This window comes from Bos javanicus, chromosome 13, assembly GCF_032452875.1.
Source record: "Bos javanicus breed banteng chromosome 13, ARS-OSU_banteng_1.0, whole genome shotgun sequence".
Taxonomy (NCBI): domain Eukaryota; kingdom Metazoa; phylum Chordata; class Mammalia; order Artiodactyla; family Bovidae; genus Bos; species Bos javanicus.
In genome coordinates, this window is record NC_083880.1 from 17,683,830 (window position 1) to 17,710,021 (window position 26,192).

At 38.5% G+C, this 26,192-nt stretch overlaps 2 protein-coding genes across 7 annotated transcripts in view; both read right to left on the reverse strand.

Moving 5' to 3' along the window:
* Positions 1 to 693: 693 nt before the first annotated feature.
* LOC133258994 (ankyrin repeat domain-containing protein 26-like) lies at positions 694 to 5,698 on the reverse strand. Of its 3 annotated transcripts, XM_061435797.1 has the most exons (5): positions 5,272 to 5,698; positions 2,620 to 2,734; positions 2,284 to 2,457; positions 1,311 to 1,363; positions 696 to 783 (listed from the first exon to the last, which is right to left on the reverse strand). In XM_061435797.1, the coding sequence occupies exons 1-4, from the start codon at positions 5,496 to 5,498 to the stop codon at positions 1,316 to 1,318; spliced, it is 564 nt and encodes a 187-aa protein (XP_061291781.1). In that variant the 5' UTR covers positions 5,499 to 5,698; the 3' UTR covers positions 696 to 783; positions 1,311 to 1,315. The 3 variants fall into 3 exon arrangements, with proteins under 3 accessions (XP_061291782.1, XP_061291781.1, XP_061291780.1); XM_061435798.1 differs by lacking the exon at positions 1,311 to 1,363 and having other exon boundaries at positions 694 to 783; positions 5,272 to 5,693; XM_061435796.1 differs by lacking the exons at positions 696 to 783; positions 1,311 to 1,363 and having other exon boundaries at positions 1,373 to 2,457; positions 5,272 to 5,697.
* A 1,504-nt stretch (positions 5,699 to 7,202) lies between these two features.
* The window catches only part of ANKRD26 (ankyrin repeat domain containing 26), a 67,782-nt gene continuing 48,792 nt past the window's right edge, over positions 7,203 to 26,192 (reverse strand). For 3 of the 4 annotated variants that reach the window (XM_061435801.1, XM_061435800.1, XM_061435799.1), the window contains 10 exons: positions 25,536 to 25,688; positions 22,246 to 22,316; positions 21,390 to 21,483; positions 20,312 to 20,424; positions 18,630 to 18,759; positions 14,003 to 14,293; positions 13,195 to 13,412; positions 11,736 to 11,964; positions 9,336 to 9,381; positions 7,203 to 8,203 (listed from right to left, as the gene is read on the reverse strand). In XM_061435801.1, coding sequence (XP_061291785.1) covers positions 8,067 to 8,203; positions 9,336 to 9,381; positions 11,736 to 11,964; positions 13,195 to 13,412; positions 14,003 to 14,293; positions 18,630 to 18,759; positions 20,312 to 20,424; positions 21,390 to 21,483; positions 22,246 to 22,316; positions 25,536 to 25,688 — 1,482 coding nt within the window. In that variant the 3' untranslated portion in view covers positions 7,203 to 8,066. Of the gene's footprint in view, positions 8,204 to 9,335; positions 9,382 to 11,735; positions 11,965 to 13,194; positions 13,413 to 14,002; positions 14,294 to 18,629; positions 18,760 to 20,311; positions 20,425 to 21,389; positions 21,484 to 22,245; positions 22,317 to 25,535; positions 25,689 to 26,192 lie in introns of those variants that run through there. The other variant, XM_061435802.1, reaches the window with a different exon arrangement.

Genomic DNA, 26,192 nt, shown 5'->3' on the forward strand with positions numbered 1-26,192 from the left:
TGGCGTGTAGCCTGTGCAGGAGGGTATCTCCGGCAGGCCCTGTGCAGCCCGCGCGCCCAGGCGCGTGCAGCTCCTCTCATCCAGCACCAACCAGCACAGCCGCCGCGGAACCCGGAGCGCGGTCGTGGCCACGGGCTCGGGTCCTGCGGGAACGCTTGGCGACCCTCCCCCGGGCCCGCCCCGCAATCCTCCTCCACCCTGCCTGTCAGGACCCTTCCCCAGACGCCCCGACCTTCCCCCATACTCTCAGGTTCCGAGCTGACCACGCATTATACTTGAGGGCCTTTGTACTCTGTGTTTGCAGATTCCCTTTTCATCCTCGTGAGCCTCTCCGTGTGATGGAACCCGACTTCCACCACTCCACTGCCATGCGTTTCTTTTGTGTTCCTGGATCCTGCTCACCTTGTGAGGCTGATCTCTTCATAAAGCCTTTTTCATCATTGCTAACTGGTCACTTGTCTTTACTCCCATAGCATTTCATAAGTGCGTTTGTGTAGCACCTGTCATGCCTTAGGTATAGTAACTTGTGTGTGTTTTGAGAGCTACCTTGTGGACAGGTGAAATCATTCATTTTTAAATCTGCAGTGTCTCAAGTAGCATGTGACCCCAGAGATGCCAAGAGAGGAAGCCCTCGAGATGTTTTTTATGAATCTGGGGCATCATAGGTACTTACATTTGGTTGTGGGATGAACTGACAGTAGAAAAAGCCTTTCAAATCTTTAGAAATACAGTCTAGTCCGTACATCATGATCATTTTCTTGTTTTTCCTTTCTTTCTCCATTCCTGAAACACACATAGGGAAAAAAGCTCTCTCCATCCTTGCTTGCTGTAGTAAGTGGTTGCTGTTCCACGAGAGGAGCAGGTATTTGTAGGCATCAGAGACCCTAACTGGGGACCTCTGAGAGTAGGCCTTTGGGTTTGTAGGGAAAGAGGGACTTGGCTCTACATTGAGAGCAAGTCCTTGGAGGAGCTAGCACGTTTGCTTCTCATACAGCTCAAACTGCCAATGAATTCAAAAATATTTAGAGCTTTTTCCATTTTGAGTGTATAGTACCTAGTGATGTCATGTTTACACTTTCCTGATGGGCATCCCTGGTGGCTCAGACAGTCGAGAATCTGCCTGTAATGCAGGAGACGCAGGTTCGATCCCTGGGTCAGGAGGATCCCCTGGAAGAGGGCGTGGCTACACACTCCAGTATTTTTGCTTGAAGAATTCCATGGACAGAAGAGCCTGGTGGGCTCCAGTCCTTGGGGTGGCAATGAGTCAGACACGACTGAAGGATTAACACTTCCGCTCTCCTTACACTTACGTTTTCTAAGTACTGGAAGTTGGAGCTTTGGTTATGATGTTCCACAGTGGTTTCTGAAAAAGGGACAGAGAATTTAAACCTGAGGGTTTTAGAAGCTGCTTTGAATCTTTCTGTTGGATTTGGAAGGGAGAACATTATCTTTTTTTTTTTTTTTTGGCCACACAGTGTGTGGGATTTTAGTTCCCTAACCAGGGATCAAACCTGCATCCCCTGTAGTGGAAGCAAGCATGGAGTCTTAACCACTGGGCCACCAGGGAAGTCCTGAGAATATTACCTTCCATAGAGAGAACTCTGGACTTGAGGAGTCAGAAGGCCTAAGTTGTATCACCTACAACTGTTGTGATTTCAGGCAAGTTTTCGCCATTACCAGCTCCACACGCACAGCTGCAACCCCACCGAGCAGCAACCCGGGGCTGACCGTGGGAGACCCCGAGGTGTACATCGCGAACCAAGCAGTCACCAACACAAGTGAACGCCCTTGCTGGGAGTCAAACATGACCTGACCCTCTTGGCTGGATCTCAGAACCAGGGTCCTGGAGGGTTCAGGGCTCCAGGCCTGCTGCCTCCAGGCCCACTTGCACTCACCCGGCTCCCCTCATGGGCACTGGTTCCTCCTCCCACCCACGCCCAGGGGCACCCATTCCCTGAGCCCCTGGAAGCAGCCACTCGTCACATCACTTCACTCCCCCCAGGCCTTCATCATTTGTGGGCTCTGAGCCTACCACCCACTCCCGGGCACGTTCTGATGGGAAATCTTCCTTCTGGGGTAGACGGCTGGCTGGGAGACAGAGCTTTGCCCTCTCTGTGGGCTCCAACATTTTCCCCCACCCCCTGCATTGGTTTTGGAGTTGTTTCCATGGTAACAGAGCTTGATGGACACTATTCAGTTTACCTATTTACATAGTTAGAAATAAAACACTTCTAGTTTAAAAAAATGCTTCGCAAATATTTTGTAAATATAGTTGAGATATACCTTGTTCCTGGCTTCTATATTGGCGTCGCAGGAAAGCAGCTTTGCTGCGAGTGATATATTCTGACAAAAGACAGCATAGTGGAGAGCGGTGTTCCCACAGACGTCCATGACATTTGGGTCGGCACCATGCTCCAGCAGAAGAGTCGCACACTCCTCTTCTTGGCATTCTACGGCCTGTCAGTGTTGTGCCAAGAAACAGAGTGTAAATTCTAGGAATTCAAAGTAAACAGGCCACAGGCTTCACCGGTTTGCTATATCTAAATGAGATGAATTCACTTTGAGTCTCAGTAGTTAGATCACATCCACCTCGTGTGGACACGGTTCGCTGCCCCATACCTTCATCAGCGCGGTCCTGTTTTCATTGTCACAGAGGTTAAGCTGGCATTTTCTCTCCAGGAGCAGAGTGACCACCGCTGAATGGCCATTGGCACATGCCAAGTGGAACGCAGTCCTATGAAAGCAAGAGGAGTTTTCAGTAAATTGTAGTGTTACTGTTTCAAAATAAACAATTGTTCCTGTGATTGAAGACATTCAATAGCATGATATTCCTATTGCTCTAAAACAAATATTTTGTTTCCTTCTGGAGAAAGAACATTATATATTAGCATTAGCTCTGCTTAACACAGTAATGAAAGAACAATTTACTTGAATAGAATGACCATGACCTTGAGATTCAGCTCAACTTGGATTTGAATTTGACTTTCGCTCTGTCAGCTGTCGCTCAGCCTCTCTGTGCCTCAATTTCCTCATCAACAAAATGGAGAGAAGTAGTTCTCTCACAGGACAGCACTGCGATGCTTAAATGAGATCCATGCAAAGAGTTTAGAACTGTTCCTGGCACAGGTTAACAGCTCAGTAACTGTTAGGTAATATAATCATACTTATTACTATTACTACTATTTTACAAGGACAACATCTCAATGAAGTCAAAGGATATCACACCTCCTTTGCAGATACATTTTGAGGATTAGAGACAACACTGTACTTCAATGATTCTAATACATTTATTTTCTCACATTTTAACATCTCTGACATTGGAATGAAATTTATAATTCACAATGTCTGTACAACTGTAATTTGTAGCATTTTTGTTTGTTCATTTCTCATTTTTCCTGTTGATCTAATTACCATAAGGTCTTTTTGTCTAAGGTTGCTTCTTTTTAATTAAAGTATAGATGATGCATATTACATATTATTATATATTACAGATACACAACATAGTGATTCACAATTTTTATAGGTCATACTCCATTTAAAGTTATTATACGATATTTGCTATATTCCCCATGTTGTACAATACATCCTGGTAGCTGGCAGGATTTTAGTTCCCCCACCAGGTATCGAACCCTGGGCCCACAGCAGTGAGTCTTAACCACTGGACGACCAAGGAAGTCCCTAGATTCCCTTGACTTCTGAAAAGGCTGAAAGTTGTCAGAAAATATCAATCCTCAAAAAAAATTCTAAAAAAAATTGAGAAAGTGAGAAATCATTTTCATCTGTGCCACATTTCTACTAGTGCCAAAAAGACAAGCCTGTCTGCTCAGCCGACTTGCCCAGAGACAGCTTGGTCTACGGAGAGTTTTAAATCTTGTGTGTTGTTAAAATGTTAAATCAACATCCAGATTTCTTTTCTTTTCTTTGTGCCGAAATCCATGAAACTCCAGAATTCTTACTCTTGAAATCATTCTTAGAAAGGTCTTTGGGGTGGGAGGCTCACAAGGAAGGGGATATATGTATACTTACAATTGATTTATCATGTTATACAGCAGAAAACAACACAACATTGTAAAGCAATTATTCTCCAATTAAAAAAAGAATTAAGGTTAAGAAACAGAAATAGAAAAAAGAGAAGGTCTCTGTCAGCAGATTAAAAATGTATAAATAGGAATCTGAGTTTTATTCTGGTACTTTTCTCACTGTGCATGTTTGAAATGTTTGATCCATACTCTATCTGAAACTTTTTGGTGAGATAAAAATTGAGTTACTTTTCTCTTTTAACAGGTTATTTCTCCACCATCTACACACAGTTTATCATTTCTAAAAGAAAAGGTCATCATTATCAAGTTCTAAAGTTCTACATACATTTGGGTGTTTGGGCATTCTGTTCCATTCATTTATCCATCTTTTCAGTTGTCAGTAAATGAACACTTGGTGGGCACTTATAGCACATTTTGTTATCTAGAAGGGCAAATCTTCCTCTACTATACAAGACTTTTAATTTCACCACAATTAAAGACAGCATATGTAACCCAAAATCTTTAAAACCATGAAATATTGATTTGGTTTAAATACAGAAAAGACCATACATCCTAAGAACATGTCTTCCTATTCAAGGACACAGCCAGCTTCCTACTTCAAAGCTGTCTTCTAAGGTCCTTCAGCAAAGAACACATATACCTAAGTGTACACTGATATAAAGTGGATCTTGAATTGCATCTGAAGAATTTTTAATCCAGAATTTTTGACTTGGCATGGGAATTATTTTGCTCACTATGCAGTTTTCTGCAATATATAACCTTACGGTATAAAAAATGTGTATATTAAAAAATAAGACGCTGACAACATCAGAAATCTGTCCACTGCCATGATCCACGATAGGCGATCCATGAAGAAGTGCTTTCAGAAATCACATGAGAAAAAATGTGAGAGCCAGGAGGTTCAGAAGATTTCTTGAAGGCTATATAACTTGAGAGCTTTTACTCATGAGTACATCATGCTAACCCATGCAAATAAAGAGGAGGAGGAAGAAAGGAAAAACAGATGCTATTCATGTTTCATTTCATTTCTGTGATTACCAACATTCAGTTAAATGACTTCAAAACTATCAGTAAAGCTCTATAAGGGGAATTATAAGTGGGTCCAAAACCAGCTAAGGCTTTTTGCTGCCTATGAAGTCTGCGGGGGTGCTGGATCCCAGGAAGGTATCCAGGAGCCTTGGAGGGGAAACTCACAGGCGGGATCTCTGCCAGGCCCTTCCACCACGCTTACCTGTTTGTCTTGTCCCTGTCGTTCAGGCCATTTTTTCCAAACCACAGAACATGCTGCACTTTGGCTACATTGCCCACAATGGCAGCTTTGTGGCTCTTTCTGAGGTCTTTGTCTCGGATGCGGTACCCAGGCTGGAGGTTGATTCCATGACTGCTGTCTCTCATCGGGTTGATGGAGGAGCCTAAGGGCGACTTGCCGTTCTTACTCCTGACGCCAAAAATCTTCATTGCAGAGCCTACGGACTCCGAACACACCTCACCTCTCCCTCGGCTCTTTCACAGTCCCCTAAACCCAACACGAGCACTACAGGTAAGCCAGAGCTGTCCCGCCACAACCTCCCAGTTGGGAAGCTCAACGGTTTGGAATCTTTCATCCCAGAATGATCATTGCTAAGCGACACCTCTAAATACATTGCCCGTGCGCATAGAGGCCTGTTGTGCCAGACTGCCCAGTGCTCATATGCAAGAACTGTAAGTTCATTTCCTGAAAGAAACAATATCAAGAAACCCTTACCTAAATTAAGAAGGAAAGAGAGGAAACTGAAATAAATGCAGAAATGAAAGTGACATTATAACTGTGTAACTGTCAAAATAACCATAGTATCCAAAGCAATCTACAGATTCAGTGCAATTTCTATCAAATTACCAATGGCATTTTTCACACAATTAGAACAAAAAATTTTACAGTGTGTATGGAAACAAAAGACCCCAAATAGACAAAGCAATCTTGAGAAAGTAAAGCAAGAGCCGACAGAATCAGGTACCCTAACTGCAGACTACTCTGCAAGCTTCAGTAATCAAAACACAGTACTAGCACAAAAACAGAAATATATTGAATGATCAATGGAACAAAACACAAAGTCCAGAGAGAAACCTACATACCTGGGGTCAATTAATCTAGGATAAAGGAGGCAAGACTATACAAAGGAGAAAAGACAACCCCTTCAATAAGTGGTGCTGAGAAAACTCAACAGCTACATGTATAAGAAGGAAATTAGAACACTCCCTAACATCATACACAAAAATAAACTTATAATAGACTAAACACTAAATATAAGACAGGTCCTGTAAACTCAGAGGAGAATATAGGCAGAACACACTCTGACATAAATTACAGCAGGATCTTTTTTCATCCACCTCTTAGAGTAATGAAAATAAAAACAGAAAGAAGCAAACGGGATATAATTAAACTTAAAAGCTTTTGCACAGTGCAGGAAATCGTAAATGAGACAGACGACAACCCACAGAATGGGAGACAATATTTGCAAAGGATGCAATTGACAAGGGATTAATCTCCAACATATTCAAACAGCTCAAAGAGCTCAATATCAAAAAACAAACAACCTGATCAAAAAAACAAGTGTAAGATCTAAATACACATTTCTGTAAGGAACACCTACAGATGACCAAAAAGCACACAAGGGATGCTCAGAAGGGATGCTCCGCATCACTAATTATTATAGAAATGCAGAAATACTATAATAAGGTATCATTTCACACCAATCAGAATAGCCACCACCAAAAAATACACAAACAATAAATGCTGGAGAGTGTGGAGAAAAGGGAACCCTTCTACACTGCTTATGGAATGCAACTAGGTACACCCACTGTGGAAAACTCTATAAAGGTTGCTATGGAAACTAAATACAGAGTTGCCATATGATTCAGCTGTCTCAGTCCTGGGCATATATCTGGAGAAAACCATGATTCAAAAAGGTACATGCACCCCAATGTTCACTGCAGAAATATTTACAGTAGCCAAGACATTGAAGCAACCCAAGTGTCCATCAACAGAAGAATGGATAAAGAAGATGCGGTATACACACACACACACACACACAACGAAAATGGAATATTACTCAGCCATAAAAAGAAATAATAATGCCATTTGCAGCAACACAGATGGATCTCGAAATTACAATACTAAGTAACTCAGAGAAAAACAAGTATCACATCACTTACATGTGGAATTTAATAAAAATAAGCTTATTTACACAAACCAACTCAAAAGATCTCAAAATCAAATTATGGTTATGAAAGGGGAAACATGAGGGAAAGGATAAATTAGGAGATTGGGATTAACATATATACACTATTTCCTAGTAGTCATGTACGGATATGAGAGTTGTACAATAAAGAAGGCTGACTGCCAAAGAATTCATGCTTTTGAACTGTGGTGTTGGGAGTAGACTCTCGAGAGTCCTTGCACTGCAAGGAGATTAAACCAGTCAATCCTAAAGGAAATCAATCCTGAATACTCACTGGAAGGACTGATGTTGAGGCTGAAGCTCCAATACTTCAGCCACTTGATGTGAAGAGCCGACTCATCGGAAAAGACCCTTATGCTGGGAAAGATGGAAGGCAGAAAGAGAAAGGGGACAACAGAGGACGAGAGGGTTGGATAGCATCACCAACTCAATGGGCATGAATTTGAGCTAACCCCACAAGATAGTGGAGGACAGAGGAGACTGGCGGGCTGCAGTCCATTGGTCACAGAGTCAGACACGACTGAGTGACTAACACTTTCACTTTGAATATGGAAAACTTAACAGTGCTGGTTTTTAAATCGCTTAAGTTAGCTGCAGAGAAAATACTTAGTACCAAAAGTACTTGGATACTACTGTTTAAAAGTAGTATTAATACTACTTAAAAGTAGTATTTTTAAAATACCATATAAATTTTCATCATACACACAAAAAGATTTCCCTTTAATAAAGATTTTCTCATCATGTTTAATGAGAAACAACTAAAATGTCATGAAAACAGTCCAGAAGGGAAATTTTTACTATTTATCTTTCAGATCATATATTTTTTCTTCAAAATCTGTACATATTCTTGTGATGTTTTCAAAAGCAGGTCCTCAGACAGATTTGACCCATCTGTAGCTCCTAGAGGAGACAATCCATAGGAATCAGATTCAAATTCAGCAGCAGCTGGAAAGAAAAAGGATTACATTCTTTCTCTAAAATATTTAACTCAGTATTAGTAAAGAAAAACAAAAAAACAAAAATCTGAGATATTTCTAAGTGCTCTGAAAAATGAAACATATCTATAAATGACAGAAAACAAAATACAAGATTACAATTTATATATAATCAGCCCACGCTCCCACATGTGGCCGAGTATCAGAGCTTCTGGCTTTCTCATTCTTCATTCATTTACTCAATAACTATCTGCTAAGGTGCTGTGATAAACACTGGAATTACAAGATGAAGGTGACCCAGTCACCCTGAGAAATGATAATGCCATAAACTGTAAAAATAGATGAACAGACAATTTCCATACAGAGTCATAAATACTAAGACAGGTATACAAGATGGCACAAGGAACACTCAGAAGGGACAGCGGCTTTGTGTCAATGCTGCCAGCTTTTTGGTGGAGGTGCTATGGAAGTAGCTACCTGAAGGACAGGAAGAAGTACAAGAGACAGAGGGGAGAAGCACGTACAAGACCAGAGGTGAGGAAACGAATGTGTGGGATCCTACACAGTCTGGCTGGTTAGATGCACAGCTAAGGGCCAGAGTAAGGTGGTAAAGAGATAAGGCCAACTACTTTGGAAGGACCCAAATTGATGCAGGTGTTTGGAGCTTTTCCTGAGGGCAAGAGATAAACTAGTGACAAAGTCAATGACACAGAAGTTATAAAGTCACCCACCAAGTGACAGCTACGCAAACATGACTGCTTGAGTCTGGGTGTTCTACCTTAACCACTACCAGACACTTGAGACGTTGATGAACTCCATGCTTTCTGAGAATGGTCTCAGGGTGCAGATGGACAGTTTCACAGTGATGGTAGCAGTAGAGAAAGGATACAGCCAGAAATAAATAGAAATACATAGACCTTTTGAGATTTTTTTAAAACTATGGAACATGATGAATAAATGAGGAAGAAGAATACTTTTCACTGTGACTGCTCATGCTTTCACATTTTTCATTAGCTATGTATAAGAAAAAACATTTAACATAGCATCTGTTATCCAAACAGTGGAAGGAGATGCCATTTATTGTTTACAGTGTATTTCAGAAATCAGTATCTAAATTTAATTCATACATTTCGGCAACATACCTTCTCTTAGTTCTCTAGTTATACTCCTGTCCAACTCCTGCCGCATCTGAAATAAGTCAAATATTATTTATCTTTAAGTTAAGCAAGAGATATTATCATAGGAATGTTATACAGCTTACTAAATTTAAATAATACTTTGAGAGACTAGACCTAACTTGAAGATTACTTAAGTAGAAAAATAATCACATAAAAGAAAATGCATTCCTACTTATTCCGCTTATAAATAACAGAGAACATATATATGGAATGTTATTTAATCTGATAAAAAGTACAATAAATATCAGTATATCAAGTACACATAATTTCAAAGAATTAGAGAATGACCCATGATCCTAGGAATGACCCACAAGATTACTATCTTCTCCCCCTAACAGCTCCTGCCCTAAATACATACTTCTGAGACCTTTATTTTGATTTCTAGGTGAGGATCCTGTTCAAATGGAGGAAGTAGTTTGAGTTGAATGTTATTAAGGAGAACACATCTGCAATTTTCTTTAAACTTTTCCATTTAACAAAAACACAGAAAGGTGAGAAAATTATACATAAGAAAACAATGTACCAGCAAGGTTTTATTCTAAAGGTGTTTAGTGAGAAGGATTAACACATAACTGTTAGCTTCCGAACTATGTCCCATAGAAGGGGAAGGTCCCACAGGGGTCACTGCAGGGTTGAGGAACTGAGAAGTCACAAGTGCGGGACCTCTGGCCACTCCTTTGGCTAAAAGGCTTTATACTTGTCTCCATTTTATATAATATGGTTCCACATAGAAGTTGTTTTTTTTTTTAAAGGTTATTTTCTTTGGGTGGAAAAAAAAAAAAACTTAAGGTATGAGAGTCATGCTTTAGGCAAAGTTCATAATTCTACAAAAGAAGTAACAAAGCCAATGACTTTCTTACTGAGTCCATAGTCCTATGCCAGCTACTTCCTTAAATTAAGAAAAAACACATAGATTTTTAACTATAACAGAGAAAATGAATATGTAAAACCTTACATAGTTCAATAATGCTTTTGGCATGACATGACATAGTAGCTTTCTAACTAAATCATGTTTTAAAGGCAAGAACAAGACTAAATTATTATCAAACTCCTATATGTAGCAGTCAGTTGATATAGTTAATTTATAAAGCATAATTTTTTAAAAAACACTCAACAAGGAACTTGAAGGAGAAAAGTCTCAAGGTGAGGACTTATACTCCTACCCTCCTTATGAGAAGGAACTTCTCCCATAGTGTGCCCACAGCACCATGAACTTGGGTGTACAGTAGGCAGCCTGCCCCTGGGACAGGGGTCAAGCATTTGCTTCCTCCTCTTAGGCCTGCGTGGGGAAGTGTCTGACTTGGGATGAAGTGTTCGGAGGCCCACTGTAACCACACAGCTAAAGCACGTCCTCCAGTTTCACAGCTCTCAAGTACTAAGACCCAACGTAGATGCAGTGCTGTCAAAGAAACCTTAATTGGTCTCCTACGATGGCAAGAAGCCAAATGAGAAAACAGGTTGAGACTGCATTTAACAAGGGCTACTTCTCTGTGCACCACAAACATCAGGAAAACACCATCAAAACCATAAACCTGTGTGCACTGACTGAAATGGATATTTTAATCACAATGATTAAACAGTAAAAACTGGTTGCAATTTAAAGACTCCCCATCATTACTATCTTAGATACCATTCATCCAGGTGATGTCAAGATAGAGATAAAGTGAGCTTCATTTATAATGTTTAAATGTTTGCATTAACTACAAATCTAGAAATATTCTACAAATACTCAGCAAGATGTTTTTTTAATTTTAAATAAAAATGCTATAGGTAAAATAGCAATTAAAGAAAATGACAAAAATGTCATTTTTGTAAGAAATGACAAAATGTAAGAAAATGACAAAAAATGTTAAGCAAATACTAGAAATTAATGTTTTGGTTTAGTATTGTAAGTTTACTTAATTCATAAAAAGGATTTATCTAGGATTCCTTTAAACAAAAAGCATCCATATGTGGTTAGTGTTTAGATGCCAGTGATTCACTTATGCTTAGAGGCAGAAAAACTTCATTGGGTACAGCAGAGTGTGGAAATGATTATGAACCATTGCCAACTGAAGTCAATTAGAAAGGAAGTGAAACATCTGAAAGAATACTTTTGGATACTAGGTAATAAGATTTCATTTCTTAAGTAGAATTTAAACACAGCTTTTCAAGAAATTTAATAATTTAGTAAGTATCTCTTAAAATGAACTCTGGGACAAAAAAATCATAAAATTTCTGTCTCCTTTATTAGCACAGCTAATTATGACTTTTACTTTGTGTGCATTAAGTCAAATAAACAACTCAGAAGTTCACCAAATTAAAAACAAGGATCATTCATATCAGAAATCTGAAACCCAGTGGAAAAAAGATAATAGAACTAACCTTGGTCAAGTAAGTCTCCATGCTGTTATTCGAAGGGCGTGGAATTGAGGTAGAAAAACCTACGTTTGCTCTTGGAGTAAGATTTCCATTGAGCACTACAGGATTATTGAAATTTCCAACACAAGGGGGCTCCAGGACTGGCCTCGTGCTAAGAGTGCTGAGTAAAGATCTGTTCTGCTCTTTCTCCACCTCAAGTTTGGTGCTGATCACGGCCAGCCTCTCATGAGTCCTGCGGAAGATGGAAAACACCAATTTCATTCATGTTTCCCAAAATGATTTGCATTTTTAAAGTTGCCATATAGTATATGGAATTCCCAATAAACTGTTTGAACACTGAAAACACGGAGCAGACCTCCTGTAAACAATGATAGCTGTAACCTTGCTCTAAAGAAGTACACATGTGTCTGGGGCTCCTCAAGTAACAAGTCACAGTTGGGAGAGGAGAGAAAGGGCACCAGAGAGAAAGGGAGGTGGTCTCACAGTGACACCTGCTGCCTCTGAGACACACCTGCCTCCAGGAAACAGTTCAGGGATGAAGAAACACCCCATCTCACAAAGCCATGTTCAAGTGCTTCCTTTCACCACCCTTGTATACACGTTTCACTCATGACCTTGGAGAAATTAAGCTTTTGGCTCTGAGGAATCATCTAGAGTCACAATCTAGAGGGGAGGACAAGAAAGTCAACGGATGATTGAAAAGAGCTAAAACAGCCCCAGGAACAATTACAAGAATCCCCTGCTTTTCCAAAGTTCACTTTATGTCACTTCACTTCTAGGAAAGGCCTACGTTGGCATCTGTTTTTGATAATAAAAAAAAAAATTTTTTTGAAGAGACTTTTTGATTTCATATAAAAAGGTTCAGTGTACGTTTTACAGTGAGAGGCATCATGCTCCCCAAGCAGGCAGACTGGCCCCACTGAGCTCCTTCCCTGGACGCCACACCCCACATCTCAGTGTCAAGTCACCACAACCCTGAAGCCTATCTGGGAGCACCTGTGCTTCACTTGTGCATATTCATTTTAGGCTTCAACTAGCAGAACGGGCCCTCAGGTGCCTGCTTCTTTGCTTTATGCTGCTTTGGCTTATGCAAGGCTTCCTAGGAGTGCTCTGCTTTCAGACAGTGGGGAAACCTGGACTAGGCACTGGAGGTGCCATCTGCCCTTTGCATCCTCCACACCCCCACTCAGGTCACCATACTATTTCTAGCCACTCTGTGAATTATCCTGCCTTTCACCCCTGTGTTAATTGCCCCCAATTTGACAAGCATGCCTTTTATGCAGTGTAGAAAAACTTAAAAGGACACAGTATTAATAGTTTGTCTCAGGGCGCCCTCTAGCAGTGACCATCTAGTTAGCTTTCACTTCCTACTCATCTCATGAACTGCGCTCTATACAAATTAGGCTTTAGAGACAAATTAACGAGCTAAATTTTCTTTCTGTGATTCTGTGTTTTGACTTACTTGTCTAGTTTACCTTCCAATGACTTTCTAACTTCTAGTTCTACTAGGTAGAGTTGCTTATATTTTTCCAACTCTGCTTTATGAGAATCTTCTTGCAAAGTTTTCACCTTGGAGAGTTCAGATTCCAAGTCTTTAATTCTGAGTTCCATCTGACTTCTTACGGAAGCATTATTCTTCTCTTGTAACTGCTCTAAGTTCTCCTGAGATGCTGCTTGTATCTAAGGCAAATTTAAAAAGATAATATTTAAAAAATAATCATTAACCTGGAAAATGATATTTGCTCCCTTTAGTTTTGAGTCAGTGATTCAGAAAGCAATTTTAAAGGTTAAAAAAAAAAAAAGAGCAGAAGTTTAAAACAATTATCGTCAATGTGAGGTGAATTACATGTGAATTATAAAATTAAAGTGGAATTATTGTTATAGTGGTGCTTATGTAATCTGATAATTCAAAGAACAAGAGGATCAACTTAAAATTTTAAAAATTGAACAAGACAACTTAAAAATAACTCAAGAGGATGATACCAGTTCTAAACCACAATATTTTCTTTTCCTTCTAGTAGTCTTGTTTTATACCAATTGGTCTTATAAATGAAAGGATTCTCTAGTGAGAATCATTCTCATAGGTCAATTTGGTGATAACTGTGATGGAAATGGAAATATTTAAAGGGAGAAGCAAGTGCCCCCTTCCTTCCAGAAAACTACCAAACCAACTGCTCTAAGGGAAGTAGAGGAAACACATAAGCTGTATAGATCCAAAATGTAATTTACAATGAGGTGAATTCAAGCACATAACAGATGAACAAATTAACCTGCAAAAATAGGTTGACTTCCTTTAATTTCTCTACGAGATCCTGTCTCGCCCTTTCTTCAATCTCCCGTTTATACTGCTCTACTTGACTGTGTTCGATCATATTCATTTCTATATGACTTCTGAGGTTCACTACTTCTTGCTCCAACTGCTTTTTATTCTTCTCTAGTTTTTCACACTTCTTTTGCATTCCTTTCATAGATAATAACTCCTCTTGAAGAACTTGATTTTTTGCACCCAGGTGCAGACATTTTGAAGATGCAGCTTCCAGCTCTGCTGTAAGATCCTCAATCTGCAAGAATAAAACAATACTGTTTGGTAATGAGGCAAGTGGACTGAGCACAGCCTAACTCAAACCCAGGACCAAATAGATACGATGGTATCTGTATTGTAGAATGTAGGGCCAGGGATTACTCAGAGAATCAAGAAAGAAGTTCAAACCACCAAGAGTCACAAAATATATTCTTCACTGTCCTCATCTTTGTCACACAACATTTACACTTGATTTTACACTCTTTTCTATTTTTTCTCCAGAAAATGACTACAAGTCACATCTTAGTAGAATGTCTTACTCCCTCCCCTCTTCTTAATGCCCCATGTTTTACAGAAGTTTGAGGGATACTGTACTGAGTTATATAGGGCTGAGTTAATAAACGCTTCCCAAAAGAAGACTGTGAAAATAAGACTTTAATTAATAAATCTTGTAAATATGGATTCTAATCCCATAAGTCTTTTTCTGAACTATGAAGAGTTTTTGCTAATTTGAACTGCATTCCAAAGAAAAATAATTCAAAAGGTTAAAGAAATCCCATCTCCTAATCGCTTAGTGAGATGATCCATACATTTTTCTGAACAACAAAAAAAATGCCTCATTTTTGTAACCATTTGTTACTTTTCACAGAACAGAACATACCAAACAAAACAACAACAAAATCTGCGGGAATTTCAGTGACACCGAGTTGGAAAGAACTTTCCTTTAGACAGAATGATTACTCAGTAAGTCGAAGTGAGTGGAGGTGGTGGCATTGAAACTGTCTACAAATTCTTTGACACTTTTCTCTGAAATTCCCTCCCCTTAAATATGTGCTGGCCTCAGTAACTGATTTTTACCCGATAGAGTCTGGGGAAACTGACTTTTGCTCTATGGGAAAGCCCACCCTTAGCATCAGTCACTACGCTGCGAAGAAGCCCAGACCACATACTGAGCACCTTGTCAGTGTCCCCACTGACCGCCCCCAACTAATGCCCCATCCAAAAGCCAGCTCCAACTGCCAGACATGTGCATGAACTAATCTTCAGATGACTCTGGTCCCCACCTTCACGACATCCCAGCTGATGCTGACTGGAAAAGAAACGTGCTGGCCTCACTCATTGAGCCTTGCCCCAACACAAATTTGTGAACAAAGTAAATGCTGTTTTGAGCCACTAGGCTTTGATGTGCTTTATTATACAATTTGCTGGCAATAAATACCTGGCACAGATACTGATATCAAAAATGCCATTAAAAAAGAACTAAAAGATGTGAGAATGCCTTTCAACCTGGAGGTAGGTGAGATCTGAATGGATGCAGAGAAAGAAATGAAAACCCAAAGGGCTTCATGACATTGTAAACTGAATCCTGATGGCCCTTAAAGAGGCTGCTGGTGACAGCTTCTAGGCAAGAGAAGAAAACAACACTGAAACACAGGGGAAAGGAGACTCTTGCTAGGAACCAGCTGAAAGTAACATCAATGAGAGGGATAAGCTATCAAAAAAAGGGGGGGGGACTATTAAATATAAAGGAACCAGGCTCAATTATATTTGGGTTCAGTATCTTTTATCTCCTTTATAGCATCTCCACATGTCCAGTGGTCACATGATGCTAAAAGAGAGAAACAGCTTCTGGGCTAAGATCAAATCTAGGGTGCTGCCAGGAAAACATGGTCTAAAGGCAAAGCCTGTAGACTGTAAAACCCTTCATTAAGACCCTGGAAAGACTTAAGGTGGTGCCTCAAATTCCTTTAAAGATTTTAAGGGCATAAGAATTTTAAAGGCATCATCCTACAAAGCTTCACAAGAAGCCCAAGGTGCAAAGCTTCTCTCAAAAAAGATTTGTGAGGGTAGCCTCTCCAATGACGTGAACCCCAATCCAATTCACAGGACACTGAAAGCTTTAAAGAGAACCTTGGTAGCAAAAAAAAGCAGTGCTCGGCCTAACAGAGACCAAGACATACAAATGAGAATAGGCCTTTGGGATTTTCTTAGAAGTTCAATAAAGAGGAAGCTGGCTTAAGAAACATGACTCAGCAACAGACAGAGATCATTTCTTATGAAAAGGACAGCACACAGAGCTCAGAGGGTAGAGCAAAAGAGAAGCACTCCCATGGGCAAGACCAAGTCCTCATCACAGAGCTGGCAGCACCAAACTGGACCTCAGAGCTGCTATGGACTACAGTGCCTCCCGTTTCCCATTTCTGAACAGGAGAGTCTAGTCATTCAGCAGAATGGTGGGAGTGTGGGTGGAAGATAACTTGTCCCTTTAGTTCTCAAGTCTTAGTACTGAGAGGGTTGTGCTCACAGGGTCACACTCTAGAAATCACATCCAGAAACCTCATCCCCATGTGCCATCTGTACCTGATGAAGATGGTAAGACCTCTACTTGAGCCTGGGCCTGACACTGTTAACAACTGAGACTTGTGAGGGAATGGGTGGGGAAAAGGGTATTTTTCATTGGAAGGAATATAAAAAATTGTGGCCAGTGATTAACTGTGCTAGTTTTTAAATGTACCCATTAGTTTTTAAAAATTTATTCTGTAAAAAAGGTAAAATATAGGCCAAGTATAAGTGACTTGCTCCTATTGAACAGAAGATGATGAAAGTGATGCTGTGTGAACTGCAAAGCGAGGTTAGACAAGGCAGCAGAGCCTCTGCCTGGCTCTCAACCTGGGAACCAGGCTCCATGTTGCGAGTAAGCCCAGGCTGCAAAGAGAGCCCAGGTGTTCAGGGTACGTGTTTCACTTGTCTGCCTTCACCAAAGTCCAGCCAACCACAGATACCAACTATCAGACATGGGAATGAACACACCTTCACCCGATTCCAGCCCCCAGCCCTCAAGCTGCCCCACCTGAAGCTGAGGGGACGAGAAGCCAGCCGTCCTGGCCACCTTTTCCTAAGTAGATTTTGAACAAAACTAATGTTTTTTATTGAAGCCACTAAACTTAAAGCTGATTAGGAAAAAACAGAAAAATGGATTTTTGAAAAAGAGAAAGAAACATAACTTAAATGCAGGTAGAAACTGGTCTCCTATAAACTGGAATATAATAAAGGGTGAGATTTTTAATGACAATGTTGATGAGAAGAAGCATATAACTAGAAGAAAGGCTTAAGAACTATTCAGGAAGAAGTTTTTTCAGGGTTTCCTTCAATTACAATTTCTTACAAATAGGCAGGTGTGACTCCTTAGAATTTCTGCTCAAGTTTGAAAGCAATGAAGACTAGTAAGCAATGAGACATATGATTTGAACTATAAGAAATAACTAGAAATAGTTTAATTACCAAAATCAGACTTTTGACCTCATCTCAATTTACTGAAATTCTAAAAGAGATGGGTAGCTCTGAGTAGTTACTAATCTAGAACTCAATCTTCATTGTCTTCTCCTCAGAGAGAGAAATAAAACACCACGAGATGCCACTTCATACTTGCTAGGATGGCTATACTCAGAGACAGGTAATGACTAGTGTTGACAGGAATGTATAGAAATGGGAACGTTTTACATACTTTGGATAAAAATATAAAATGATGCAGCCATGCTGGAAAACAGTATGGCAGGTCCTCAAAAGGTTAAACAGAGTTGCTGTGTAATACAGCAATTCTATTCATAACTGTATTCCCAAAAGAAATGAAAAAATATGTTCACACCAAAACTTAGACATAAATGTTCACAGCAACATTACTGACATTAGCTAAAAAGTAGAAACAACCCCAAAGGTCCATCAGATGATGAATGGATAAATAAAATGTGGTACATCCATACAACAGAATATTACTGAGCAATAAAAAGCAAGAAAATACTGATACATGTTAGATGTACCTTGAAAATATTATGCTAAATGAAAGAAGGCAGTCACAAAGGATCCCATATTGTGTGATTCCACTGACACGGAATGTCCAGAAAAGGGACATCTACACAGTCAGGGAGTGGAGTCATGGTTCCCTCAGGCTGGGAAGATCAGGAAGGGAAATCTGGCACAGGGTGATTTCTTTGGAGGGTGATGAAAATGTTCTAACGTGGTAATGCCTGTATAACTCTTTAAATGCAATAAAGTTACTGAACTGTACAGTTTAAATGAATGAACTGCATGGTATGTTCATTAGATTTCAACAAATCTGTCACCAAAAACAACGGATGCTTTGGGGTCACTAATGCTGTGCTGCTCAGCTTCAGATCACCAGCCAGGGTTCAAGACAGAGAGAGTCAAGAGTGTGCCCTTTTTATCTAAAAATGATATAGGGAAAAAGCTGTCTTTTTTACTGGTGTCCAACCTAAAAAATTAATAAACAAATCTGTGTTTCACTGGTCAAAGCATGGAATGATTTATATTTCCCCAAATTAAGTGATTTTGGGGTTCTAAAGCTGATTAAAAATTACCTTATGTTTTAGCTTATTAATTTGAATATCCATTTCAGTTTGACTGGTTTTTAAATCTCCATGGAAACTAAGCTCTCCATTTTCATATTCATTTAACTTCCTTCTTGTCATTTTTAAGAGTTTCTTAAATCTGTAGAAATGTATAGAATGAGTAAGTTCTTTAAGAGCAGATATTTAGTAATTAAACAGATATATGTTCTATCAGATAAAACAAATCTATAAATTATAATTCTTTCTCATTGTTCAAATTTAATATTCCTTGAAAGCATAATAACTAAATTCTAATCTTAGATAAATATTATGAAGAAAAATCTTATCATATTTAAATATACTATGAGTGATATATGTAATATATGAGTTCTTATAAATAAGTTAATGTCAATTTTTAGCATGCTAGTGTGAAATATTAATTTATTATTAAATATTAGTTATAAACCAGAGATCAGTATTCAAGCTAAAGATGAAGAGATATGATATATGAATGATTTTTGAAAAGACACAAGACACATTTGTTCCTACTGACCATAGCCTCCACAAAAAGAAAAGAAAGTAGATAGAAAAAAACCAACAAGATTCTCACTCAAAATTGGAAAAAAAAAAAAAAGAAAAATCTTTGGAGCCTAAGTTAAGTGGGAAATAACCCAGGCTGAGAGTTTTAGAAGAAAGGAAATCAGAAGAGAGAGAGAGTGTACCAGTCTCTTCAAGACTGTTTTAAGAGATGTAGAAATCTTGCCCAGCACATTGTTAACAAAATGCAAAGCAATGTAGAGAAAATTAAAAGAGAAAAATATTAATGAGAATCAGAGAGGAAGCCTTTGTATAATCATCCCTTGGCATCCACAGAGGACTGGTTCAAAAATCCCCCAACATTCCGTGGATACAAAATCCATGGATGCTCAAGTCTCCCTAAGCACATCTTCCCTATACTTTCAGTCATCCCTAGATCACTTACATTATCTAATACAATGTAAACGCTTTGTAAATAGCTATAAATACAGTGTAAACACTATGGAAATAGTTGCCAGCTTGAGACCAATCCAAGTTTTTCTTTTTGGAACTTTCTCAAATTTTTTTCCCTGAATTCTTTTGATCTTGGGTTGGCTGAATCTGTAGATGATGAGGGTTAACCGTACTCAGCAAAAAAACAGAAACAGTTTTTTATCTTACTGATCAAAACATGGTCACTAATTTTATTATTCTTTAAGTTACACATAGATTTTTGTATGTACATTTTATAACTAAATTTTGGGGCAAAAAGAAAATATAAGCCAAATCAAGATACTTTTTAATGTTGTTCAACAATAACACAGGTAAGTTTTTAGATAATAAATTACTTGAATGATGAAGGGAAGGAACACAATTAAAAGAAGGCAGGATTACCAAAAAGAACAAAGATACTTTGCAGAAGTAAAAATTCAGCATAGATGATGAGGAACAGAGTGACACTATTATATGCAGAGGCACGGTTGTTACTGTTTTAGAAATCATTATAGCTAAGTATAACACTGCTGCATTCAAAAACATTTCAGATTGTGCTGACTTTCCACAGTAAACTTTGAAATAGGATAATGTGTTTAATAATGAAAATACACATAAAAAATGAATTTGTGTCTAAGGTTTTAAATAAAATAAAATTATACTTTAATTAATAGTTGAGATTATCAGAAATATTAAAATCTTACCCAGTAATCTCTTTTTCTAACTCACTGTTTTTCTTCTTTTCTTGGTCCAAGCTAATTTCCAGAGATTGTTTTAATTCAATGTATTTCTTTAATTGTTCCTTTTCATCCTCAGACTTAGAAAAAAACAATTTAAGAAAATTATTTTTAAACACCTAGAGAGACATTCTTTAAAAATATTATTTCTTATGAATTCACAAGTTAATATGAATTTATAGTAAACACAGTTTTTAAACCTGATTGATGCCAATAACAGATTTCAAAATTGATGACTTTTCTTAAAACAACTTAAAATGATTTTTCGTTTCATCATTTTTCTGGAATTTAAATTGCCAACATTTATTTGTTAAAAATAGAGACTTTTACACATAAAATACTAAATGTTAATAAAAGTTTTTTAAAGACTGCCTATATTTACATTTTACTTTCTAGAGAAGCTCTAAAATAATTTTCATCAATGGTGCAAGATATTCCAGGTTTTGTTAAGTCACACCTTACTAAAATAGTCTTTGAAAAATTCCCATGCAACCCCCATCTCTTAAAAAAAAAATCCAACAAATGAAAAATACACTCGTTCAAAAAAATGGTTCTATACAGACATAGCATTCATTCTTAATGAAGAGAACAAACTACAATATTTAAAATGATTCATTATCAAAAATCTCACAGAAAGATCTGGATTACAAAAGAAACTCAAAATTCTCAATCAAATAATTACTCAAATTTCTGGACTCAAATAGATGTTTGTGTACCAATGTTCAAAGCAGCATTATTAACAATAGTCAGAAGGTGGAATTTCATTGACAGATGAATGAACAAACAAAATGTGGTTTATATAAAATACTGCTTTTGGACTGTCACAATTTTTTAAATTAAAATCTTACTATAAAAATCATTAATTTTATGAATTCAGTCGACTTCTTCTATAGAGGAATCACAGTACTAGTAGCAAGCAGTATCAATAAAAATACAATAAGCTAATCAATGAGACTTTTCACATTGTCCAAAATATTCTTATATATTACTGGTAAAAAAATTAAAATCCTTTCTCAGTATGACAGAAATCAAGAGGTTGACTTACCGATCTTGTACTTAACAAGTTTTTCTGAAGCTGTTCAATTTTGCCTGCTTGCTTTTTGACTGTAGTTTGTAACTCAGCATTTTCAATTTCAAGCCTAAAATGCAGATTTTAAAATAATTATTCTCACACATAGGTTTTTTTTTTAAAGTGTTTTTTTTTTTGACGTAGACCATTTTTAAAGTCTTTACTGAATTGATTGCAATATTGCTTCTGTTTTATGTTTTGGTTTTTTGGCTGTGAGGCACGTGGGGTCCTAGCTCCCCAACCAGGAATCAAACCCACACCCTCTGCCTTGGAAGGCATAGTTTTAACCCTTGGACTGTCACGGCATTCCTTCACACATAGATTTTTAAAATATCACACTGTTTTTGAACAAACATCTGCAGGTTCAATTACATAGGTTCTTAGAATTTTGAAAAGTAGATGATTTGGCCACTGTACTGTTTTTCTATTTGTGACTAATCGCCTTCCCTGGTGGCTCAGATGGTAAAGAATCTGCTGACAACGCAGGAGACCCAGGTTCGATCCCTGAGTCAGGAAGATCCCCTGGAGAAGGGAATGGCAACCCACTCCAGGTTTCTTGCCTGGAGAATTCCATGGACAGAGGAGCCTGGAAGGCTACAGTCCACGGGGTTGTGAAGAGTCAGACATGACTGAGCGATTAAACTTTCACTTTTCACTTGTGGATAATGTGCAAAATATGGAAATAATGGGGGAAATTATGCATCTCAAAACAGCTCAAAGCTGAAATGTTACACAGCTTCACTATAATGTGTTTATTATCACTACTGATCTATTCTCATATTATACTGTTTATCTGCTTTATACTTATTTTCTATGCTGCTTTAAATCGTACTTTTGGACGCGATCCTGTGTTTTCTCAGCACATCTCACAGCCTCTGTAAGTTGATCCTGTGCTTCTTGCAACTAAAAAAAAAAAAAAAAAACTGTTTTAACTACTAATAACCTAGTAAATCCGCCATCATTGGTTTTTGTCTCTTTTGTCTGCATATTGTTAACAGCCGCTTTCCTGCCATACAGCAGAGATGAATTGTTACAACAGACACCTTACAGTCCACAAAGTGAAAATATTTCCTGACTGCCCTCTGCAGGTTACTGACCTCTCCTCTAGCACTCAAACATCATCCATGCTTTAAATCAGATTTTCTCAAACACACAAATTTATAAACTACTCAAATGGGGAAAGACAGAAAACTACCTTATGGTAAACAAATTTTTTTTTTTATCCAGGCTCCACATCGGCCATCACTTTAAATATCCACATATGTAAATGACCACAGATCTTCCAGTTGTTAAGAGAGCTAACACTGCTGTTGGTGACAACCGGATGCTTCAGGAACTAGTGTGAGAGGCAGTAGCTACACAGGAGCCAGAATGTGTGGACCTGTGTCACAGTTCCATCAGTTCTGAGCTGCGTGTCCTGGAGCAAATCACTTAATCTTTCGGCATCTCAGTTTCTCCATCCATAAAATGGAGATAATGGTAGCATCAACCTCAGTGGGATGTTTGGAAGATTATATTGTGGAGTTTACATAAAGTACTTTAGAGAAGGAAATGGCTCCAGTATTGCCAGAAGGAAACCTGCTCCAGTATTCTTGCCTGGAAGATCCCATGGACAGAGGAGCCTGATGTGCTACTGTTCATGAGGTCACAAAGAATCGGACATGACTAACCACATACAAAAACTATTTAGAAGAGGAAGTGGCATAGAATAAGAACTGTTTGTAATTGGCATTATTACAGTATTTTATCTGCAAAATACTGTCACTGTATTTTATCTGCAAAACAATTTGATATATCAGGCAGATGTCATGCCAACAGAAGTCGTCTTCAACACAAGTCACACTGAAATCACTCTCCATACCATTCCAAGTGGCAGTAAGGGGGAGCATGAGGCCCAGAACATATGCATCCAGTACTTCAAAAATGGTCACTGACTCCACTAACCAACTAGCAGTGTTCTCCACTTATAATAATTTGTAACTTACTTCCTCTCTATACTACTCAGTGGACAATGACCATGGGTTAATATGCAAATAGCACCTCCTGGATGGAGTGGTACAGACCTTACATGACCATCAGAGGAAGGGTGAAGTCACTGCCATGGGAATATTACCCTACTGCTAAATCAAAGTTCTGAATCAATTCATTCCCAACTGTTATGTCTAGCAACTGTTAATGTCTAGCAAGTACTCGGATGAGAAAATTAAGGTTACAAGCTATGGATATCAGAGAAGCCAACTCCAGAACTTCACAGTTGGTGAAAGGCTAGAAATCTGTAAATCCCATTTCTGGCTGCATAATTAAGGAAGGAAAATTTACATTTTTCTTCCAGAGTCAGGGGAAAAAATGAGCATTTAACTGAACAATTCTATTCTATTAGACTAATAGAATTTAGTTTCTTAATAAAAGTTGTACTATACCACTATCTCCAAGAGGAAATTATTGGTATGGTAAAAAGTACTTAGTTGTGTCCTAACTGGCCTGGAAACTCCCATGGACGAAGGAGCCTGGTAGGCTGCAGTCCATGGGGTCGTGAAGAGTCGGACATGACTGAGCGACTTCACTTTCACTTTTCATTTTCATGCATTGGAGAAGGAAATGGTACCCCACTCCAGTGTTCTTGCCTGGAGAATCCCAGGGACGGGGGAGCCTGGTGGGCTGCCGTCTACAGGGTCGCACAGAGTCGGACACGACTGAAGCGACTTAGCAGCAACAACTGTTAAGCTGAAATATTTTCCATTTATGAAGACAAGTATTGTGCATATCAATAAATATTCCCTGTTAAACCAATGTATACTTAGACAAGATTCTCCCTCATGAAAAAAAGGACAACAGTGTAAAATTAAGGGCTAAAATATTCTTCACAGACTAGATGAGAAAGGCTGAAGAGAACAGGCTCAATGAGAACTGGACAGTCAGGAAAGCTCCATGGATGAGAAGAGACTGGGAACCAGGTCTGAATAAATGGAGGACTACCCAAGAGAAAACAAAACTGTGAACAGCGAAAGGACAGTCTGAGCAAAGGCCAAGAAAAGGTGAAATCAGCCAGTTAACTCTGAGGATAAAATCCAACCACAGGAAAACAAAAGCATGTCCACACAGAAACTTGTAAATCAGTGTTCACAGCAGCATTATTAATAGCCTCAAAGTGGAAACAACCCAAAGCTTCATCAACTGGTGAATGGACAAATGGCTTAGCCACATACTGTTTACTGTTAGACAACAGAAATAGAAGAACTGATAACGTGCTATAATATGGATGAAACTCAAAAACATGACATCAAATGAGAAAAGCTCATCACAAAGGAGCACACACTGTGTGATTCCATTTAATGAAATACTGAGACAGATACTACACTGGTGTTTGCCTAGGGCTGAGGGAGATGGGGGGCCATGAGTGGTGGCTAAGGGATGCAGGGTTTCCTTTTCGGGGTGATGGAAAGGCTCTAAAATTGGTCACAGGTGACACCTTTCTACACTAAGAGATAGTGAACTACACATTTTCAGTGGGTGAATTATATGACACATGAATTATATTTCAATAGCTTTTTTAAAAAATCCAATGGCAGGATCTAAATAATCTTCATTCTCTATTTGGATGTACGTACTATACACCATCTGAGCACCTCCAGGCTTTTATAATATATCTAAAATGAAAAGAAGGCAATGCCTAACTTCAGCTAGTTTGTATAATACCCTTTCTGCACAAGTTATTCTGAAATCCATGAAATAAATATATATATAACTCTACAGTCATTGACATAAGTGAAGATGAGAAATGATAATTTCCTGAAACATTCCATTAAACATCCTCTGATTTTATCTGGCTTGCCTTATCATGGCAATACAGTTATCACACAAAAAAAGTATTGTTTCAAAGAAACAGTCTCTCAACTTCTGTGAAGAATGCTGCACAATTCTTAACTTTCCTAAGGGTAAATAATATAAGAAAAAATATATAATGCAAATGGCAGAATGAAAGTCAAGTTTTATTACAAAGATAATAAAATTATAGTAAATCACTTGCAATGAAAATAGAAAAGAAAGCTGTCCATGAAAGAGAGTGTCCTAAAACACATTATCCTACATATAAACAGTCAACACATTCAATTTCATACATACCTGACTTGTGAGTTGACCTAACTTCTTCTTTAAATCCTGTGCCTCAACTTCTAAGTTGGCACGATAACGTGACAAGACCTCCAGTGACGCCTCTGACATAGACTGCTTTTTCAGGGTATCAGCCAGTTCTTGTTGAAGTTGTCTCACACCTGCCTAATAAGATGCTCTGTCACTGAGTTTATCAAATCACTTTACAATTACATTATGTTAATAATAGATAACTCCAACATATGGACTTTGAAAATTATCACCACAGACAGCAACTCACCTTCTTTTTCCTCCTCACTGAGTTTGGTTACAGACACAGAAGGGGCCACCCTCCAGCCTTCCTGATATTAAGTTACTGAGACAAAGGACGTGGCCCCACTGACCACGCCCTGCCCCTCCCAATAAATCTGCAGAGCTTCACCACCTCATGTCCAGAAAGAAACAAGTGTGTAGGTGGGAAAAGTGATGGAAAATTCTACAGTGTGGAAATATTTTCCTTTCCTTTTTTATTAGAAGCTTTGAGATCTTGGAGATCTTCACATATTCCAACCAGTGCTCAGATCTTTCCAACAGATTCCTACCTCAGCAGAAAAATGGGGCCATTCCCTTGTTGCTTATCTCTTTTATACCTAGTAGGGTGTCTACGTTAATCCCAAACTCCTAATTTAT